Source organism: Chiloscyllium plagiosum, chromosome 34, assembly GCF_004010195.1.
Source record: "Chiloscyllium plagiosum isolate BGI_BamShark_2017 chromosome 34, ASM401019v2, whole genome shotgun sequence".
Taxonomy (NCBI): domain Eukaryota; kingdom Metazoa; phylum Chordata; class Chondrichthyes; order Orectolobiformes; family Hemiscylliidae; genus Chiloscyllium; species Chiloscyllium plagiosum.
In genome coordinates, this window is record NC_057743.1 from 19,992,811 (window position 1) to 19,999,890 (window position 7,080).

Consider the following 7,080-nt stretch of genomic DNA (forward strand, 5'->3'; position numbering starts at 1 on the left):
GGTGGAGGCTGGTACAGTTGCAACATTTAAGAGGCATTTAGATGGGTATATGAATAGGAAGGGTTTGGAGGGATATGGGCCGGGTGCTGGCAGGTGGGACTAAATTGGGTTGGGATATCTGGTCGGCATGGACAGGTTGGACCGAAGGGTCTGTTTCCATGCTGTACATCTCTATGACTCTCTGAGGAGAAAGTGAAAACAAAAAACACTGGCAATCATAGCGGGTCAAGCAGCATCCGTGAATGAGCTTCAGTACTACTTGTTTTCAGTATAGATGCCACCATCTGAAGTAATTTGCTCCGAGCGTATAAGGCGACATATTGGGTCAGATGATGCTTTGATCAGGTGATCAAAGTGGTGGCTTTCAGTGCCTGAGGAGGAGGAGGAGGAGGAATGTGAATTGGGTATCTGGAGAGATGCAGAGAGCGAATTCCAGGGCTTGGGACGGGGCCAACTAAAGGCATGGCCATCATTGGTGGAGCCGATGCGAGATGGTTAAAGACTTGGAAAAGCCACACCTATGGAAGGAGTTGTAAACAGGAATGTAGGAGAGAATACTTTTACAACATAAAGGCTAGGCTGTTAGCTTTGAAGAAAACAGCAATGAATTCTTGAACCAGAGGATATTAGAAATGTGTGAGGGGATAGCGGAGCAGAGAGATTATTTTTAGATTACCTTGGCACAGGCATGGAGGATGAAATCTGGTGCAATACATGGATTCCCCACGGGTAGTTTTTTGGGATATCTTTAGTGTGAAAAGGTTCTTATGTGTGTGTGTGTAATTGATCCTTTCAGAGCCATTGTACCAGAACTATTGGTTCCAGTCCATGCATGGAGACCCAACAAGGCCTGGAAAAACCTCTTCGGTGGTGGATATGACACTGTCCCTTGCTGGAGTTGTCGTGTCTTCTGTAATGAACTCTTCTTCCTCTCAGTTTTCTCCCAAAGACTCCAGCTTCATCTCTTGGCACACGATCCCTGAAGTGAAGGAGAGTGGCCTTTTGGATCTAATTAGCATCCGGGAGTATAAACTGCAGGAGGTGAGTGAGAGTGAGGGGGATGTATATGTCAGATGGGTATGAGTGCAATGAAAGAAGGGATGATCAAACATCTGAGAATTATTGCACTACAAAATACCAAATCTGCAGGAAGTCTTAAATGAAAAAGTACACAGTAATGTCTGAGTGGAGAGAGGGAGAAAACTTTCTTATTTCAAAAATATACTTTATTCATTATCTTTATGTACAAACATAGTCACTGAAGCAGTTCGATTCTGTATGTCTTCGCACATTGAGAGCAAACAACCTTTCAGAGTTTGTTCTTCTTGACAGTTATTACTTAGGCAGGAGAAAGTGAGGTCTGCAGATGCTGGAGATCAGAGATGGAAATGTGTTGCTGGAAAAGCGCAGCAGGTCAGGCAGCATCTAGGGAACAGGAGAATCGACGTTTCGGGCATTAGCCCTTCTTCAGGATAGGCAGGATACTATTTGAGGCACCAGGAGGGTTCAATAACTGTACAGACTCCCAATATACTTGGGCAAAAAGACCTCAGATAGTGGTCATTCCCCACTACCACTTGGCAACAGTTGCCCCAAGCTTTAGTTCATCCCTCAGCACGTAATCCTGGACTCTCGAATGTGCCAGTCTGCCACACTCAGTCAAGGTCAACTCCTTGTTCTGGAGGATCAACAAGTTTCAGGCAGACCAAAGAGTATCTTTCACTGAGTTGATGCTTCCCCCATGCGCAGTCTATGCTTGTCTCTGGGAACAGATCGTAGAGCACAGAGTCCTGCATCACGGGGCTGCTTGGGATGAACCTTGACAAAACCCACTGCATCTTTTCCCAGACTTCCTTTGAAAAGGCACATTCTGGGAGGAGATGTGTGACAATCTTTACACCGCCTCCACTTCTACTACCACCACCTAACTCCAAGTAATTGGACTGTTCGATGGCGCCAAGGTGAGCCCCATCCATTGCAGCACCGGCGACAGACAGTTAATCTTTCAGGTTGATAAACTCTTGCACAACTGCAAGAAGTTGGAGATGTAATCGTTTTCAAATAGATAGAGACTGGGAAAGAAGAGGCACACAGGAAGGTCTGATAAGGCCAAAGGTAGAAATGATTAAATAACAAAAAGCCAAGATAGTACAAAGCAAAAAGAGATGGTAATGAGTCAATTAAAGAAACAACAGATGCATTAGGAAAGCTGTAAATGGCAATGACAGAATCTTTAGTAGTGCCTGCCAGCTGGAATAAAAGGGAACGATGATTAAGACCTAATGTTATGAAAATTAACTAATTTACCTCAAACAAAAGGCCACTGAGCTGCAACATTAACTCTTTTTTTCTTCACAGATACTGCCTGACTTGCTGAATGTCTCCAGCATTTACAGTGTACTGTATAAGGCTACATTGAAATGCTCCTTTTAGAACTGGTTACTTTTGCCACCACACCCACATGCACAGAATGCGAGCAATTTGTGTTATGACACCAGTTAACCTGTTCACACTCGTTTCAAAGTTTAGGGTGATCCAGGGGATCACCTGAAAACATTTATTTTGCATTGTAGTTATATGTAATCTTTTAGTGGCACAGAGGAAACCTCCTTTGATTGGTTTCACATCAGAAGGGTGAACCCCAACAGCTATTAGTCTCAGGGTATTCACTGTATATGCTTTGCATTATACAGCAAAGCCAAATTGCTTCAAAACCATGCAAAATATGCAACTGTTGTGACGGTGCCTGCTTCCTGTCTTCCCTACTTTACCAGACCTTTGTTAAGAATTATAGACTCCCTACAGTGTGGAAACAGGCCATTTGGCCCAACAAGTCCACCCTGATTCTTCAAAGGGTATCCCACCCAGACCCATTCCCCTACTCTATTACTCTACATTTCGCCTGACTAATGCACCTGGCTTATGCATCCCTGAACACTATGGGCAATTTAGCATGGCCAATTTATCTAACCTGCACAGCTTTGTGCTGTGGGAGAAACTGGGGCACCCAGAGGAAACTCCTGTAGACACGAGGAAAGTGTGCAAACTACACACAGATAGTTGCCGAGGCTGGAATTGATCTTGGGTCCCTAGCACTGTGTGGCAGCAGTGCTGCCCACTCAGCAGGTCTGGCAACATCTGTGGGGGGAGAGAGAGAGTTAATGTTGAGTCTGATATGACTTCTTCATAACCTCACTTTCAGACTCAAAATGTTAGAGTTAACATTTTGAGTCTGAAGTTAAGAAGAGTTTTATCAGACTCAATGATAACTCTGTTTCTCTCCCCACAGATGTTACCAGACCTGCTGAGTTTCTCCAGGATTATCCATGTTGTTTCAGATTTCCAGCTTCTGCAGTACTTTGCTTTTATTTGAGAAACTGCAAAGGGGCTTCTTTTAAATTTGAGTGAAGTCAAGTTGAGTTGGAGGCTAAGGAAATTCTTCATGTCCATAAAGATGCTTCCAAATCTTTTATAGATATGCCGTTGATAGCAACCTATCTGAATCCGTCACAGCATGGTATGGCAATTGCTTTCCCAAGACTGTAAGAAACTAGAGTGTTTTGAACATAACCCAGTCCATCATGCAAACCAGTTTCCCATCCATTGGTCTCATCTTTACTTCCTGCTGCTTCAGAAAAGCAACCAATGTATTCAAAGATTTCCTCCCCCACCAACCCCGGTTATACACTCTTCCACCCTTTTCAGTCAGGCAGAAGATATAAGTGTTCTTATACGTGTATAAACCAGTTAAAGAGCAGCTTCTTCGCTGCTGTTATCGGACTTTTGACTCTTCAATGTTGATCTCTCTCTGTATCTTCTCGGTAACTGTAACACTATCCTGCACTGTGTTCTGTAACCTGATGCACTTGTATAGTACAATCTGCCTGTAAAGCATGTAAGACAACACTTTTCACATTACCTTGGTAGAGGTGACTAATAACTCAAATCAAATTGAATGATTGCATCAGCCAATAATGAGTTAGAGGCAGAGATGGGACTTGAATGCATGACCAAATTGCAATAGTGTCTCACACTAGAATAGCAGCACTGTTCCCCCAGCCAGGAGCGAAGGGTAAATGTGTGAAATCAGTCCCAGTTACTGACAACAAGTGCATTGCCCAGACCTGATCTGGAAGGGATTTAATTAGCTCAGCATTTGACTGGGGTTATGTTGCCTCTTTGTATAATGCTGAGTATTATAAATTACTAGAGCTGAAGTATCACACATTTGGCTACTTAAGACAAGAGCTCAAGGTGTTAGAGCAGTATATTAGCATGGTAAGATACAATCGCTATAGTCTTACCAAACAATAGGGCTGCTCACTCATTAGAGAGATGGCTGATGCTGGTTTAACCTAGCAGTCCAAATGCAAGGAGAGAGGTTGAGAAGGCGTAACGTTCACAGGAACCTTCCTTTATGTTGGAATTAAATCCAAGCTGTTGGCATCACAGTCCAGCCAACAGAGCTAAACCAACCTTTTTAGAGTTGGGATAAAGGTGACAACCTGTAACCAGAGAAGTGCCACTGGAATCAATGCTGGGGCTACAGTTATTTAAGGAGAAAGTGAGGACTGCAGATGCTGGAGATCAGAGCTGAAAATGTGTTGCTGGAAAAGCGCAGCAGGTCAGGCAGCATCCAAGGAACAGGAGAATCGACGTTTTGGGCATAAGCCCTTCTTCCTGATGAAGGGATTATGCCCGAAATGTCGATTCTCCTGCTCCTTGGATGCTGCCTGACCTGCTGCGCTTTTCCAGCAACACATTTTCAGCTACAGTTATTTAACTTGGATTATGGATGTGAATGTAAAATCACCAAGTTTGCAGAATAACCTAACAATAGAAGGGAGGGCAAGAAGGTGAGGGTGATAGAATCTGCATAAGGGTATAGTTGGGTTAAGTGAGTGGGCAAAAGCTTGGCAAATGGGCTACACAGGTTATAACTATGGCCGAAAGACTAGAGGAGCTGGCTATTATTTGAATGGAGAAAGACTGCAGAAAACTGCACCACTGAGAGTTGGAGAGTCCTTGTGCATAAATCACACAAAGCTAGCATCCAAATTCATCAGGTAATTGGGACGGCAAATGAAATGTTGGTCTTTATTTCACAGGGAATGGAATATAAAAGCAAGTCTGTCCTGATAAATCTATTCAAGGCATGGATCAGACCACAGCTGGAATACTATGAGAAATTTTGATTCCGTTATCTAAGGAAAGATCAGCTAGGATTGAAGGCAGTCCAGAGAAGATTACTAAATTAATTCCAAGTATGGAGAGATTGTGTTCTGAGGACTGGTCGTGTAGTTTGGGCAAGAATGAGAAGGTATCTCATTGAAGCAGTTAGATTTGTTTGGGGTTTGACCGGATTAGAGGCGGCAAGGTTATTTCCCCTTGTAGGAGAGTCTAGGAACAGAGGGCATCGTGTCAGAAGAAGGAATTGCCCAGTGGGACAGAAATGAGGAGGAATTTCTTTTTTAAAGACAGTGAATCTGTGGCAGTCGTTCCTTTAGAGGCTGTGTCATTAAGTACATTTAAGTCTGAGGTAGATTTTTAATCAGTAAGGGCATCAAAGTTTACAGGGAAAAGTGGAGTTGATAGTCAGGTTAACAATAACTTCATTGAATAGTGGTGCAGACTTGATGAACCAAATTGCCTACCTTTTTTTGTTATTTATCATGTGAGATGTGGGCATCCCAGCATCTGTTGCTGGTCCCTGGTTGCCCTTGAGAAGATAATGCTGAGCTACGTTCTTAACCTGATGCAGACTATGTGCTGTAGGTAGGCCCACAATACCATTGGGGAGGGAGTTCCAGGATTTTGACCCAGTTACCCAAGAAATGGATATGTATTTCCAAGTCAAAATTGATGTGTGGTTTGGAGGGGAATTTAAGGTTGGTGGTATTCTGCTTGTCCTGATAGATGCTAGCGGTAGGGTGGCATGGTGGCTCAGTGGTAGGCACTTCTCCCTCACTGCAGCGGGGTTCACTTCCCACCTTGGGTGACTGTGCAAACTCCACACATGCATTCTTCCCGTATCTGTGTGGGTTTCCTCCAGGTGCTCCGGTTTCCTTCCACATTCCAAAGATGTGCAGGTTAGGTGGATTGGCCATGCTAAATTACCCTGTAATGTCCAGGGACGTGGGGTCAAGGTGGATATCCCACAGGAAATGTGGAGTTATGGGGATAAGGTCGGGGCTCGCTCTGAGTGGGATGCTCATTGCAGATTTGATGGGCTAAATGACCTCTTTCTGCACTGTAGGGACTCTGTGGTTGGGAGTTTGGAAGGTGCCGTCTAAGGATCTTTGAATTTCTTCTGCTTCTTTATCTTTTAGTCTTATGGAAAGATAATTTGGAATAATCAGATCAATCTTGATCTTGTTGAATGATCAATGGCTTGATGGGCCAATGAGCTGCTCCTACTCTTGTTCTTAATTCATATGTTCTCACATAGTGTGCATTTGGTTCTCAGGCTTCTCGATCTATCTACAAACATATATTGACCAAGTGTTTGTAGCCTGAATCAAATGCAACTACCATGATCATTGCCAGTTTTATTCAGTGTTTTTAAAAAACCCAAAGTTCATAGAAAAGGAAAGATGGGGGCAAATGACAAGTTGAAAGAATAAAGTCTTAAGGAAGCTTTTAAAGTTGGTGAAAAGCATTTGGGAAGGGAATTCTACGAGTAGGATTGAGAGGTTGAAGATCCTATCGTGAATAGGGTTTGAAAGGAGGGGTCAAGATTAGAGTGGTGCTGGAAAATCACAATAGGTCAGGCAGCATCCAAGGAGCAGGAGCAAAAGCCCTGGGATGTCTACTTTGAAAGGAGGGATGATGAGAGGAACAGTGTACAGGTTAAAGAAGGATAGTAGCGGAAAATGTGTTGCTGGAAAAGCGCAGGAGGTCAGGCAGCATCCAAGGAGCAGGAGAATCGACGTTTCGGGCATGAGCCCTTCAGGAATGAGGAGAGTGTGCCAAGCAGGCTAAGATAAAAGGTAGGGAGGAGGGACTTGGGGGAGGGGCGCTGGAAATGCGATAGGTGGAAGGAGGTTAAGGTGAGGGTAATAGGCCGGAGTGGGGGTGGAG

At 43.9% G+C, this 7,080-nt stretch overlaps 1 protein-coding gene across 10 annotated transcripts in view; it reads left to right on the plus strand.

Moving 5' to 3' along the window:
- si:ch73-15b2.5 (rho guanine nucleotide exchange factor 19) overlaps positions 1–7,080 on the plus strand; it is a 23,355-nt gene that overhangs the window by 4,400 nt on the left and 11,875 nt on the right. For all 10 annotated transcript variants that reach the window (XM_043675737.1, XM_043675739.1, XM_043675736.1 and 7 more), the window contains one exon: positions 797–1,041. In XM_043675737.1, coding sequence (XP_043531672.1) covers positions 797–1,041 — 245 coding nt within the window. The remainder of the gene's footprint in view (positions 1–796; positions 1,042–7,080) is intronic.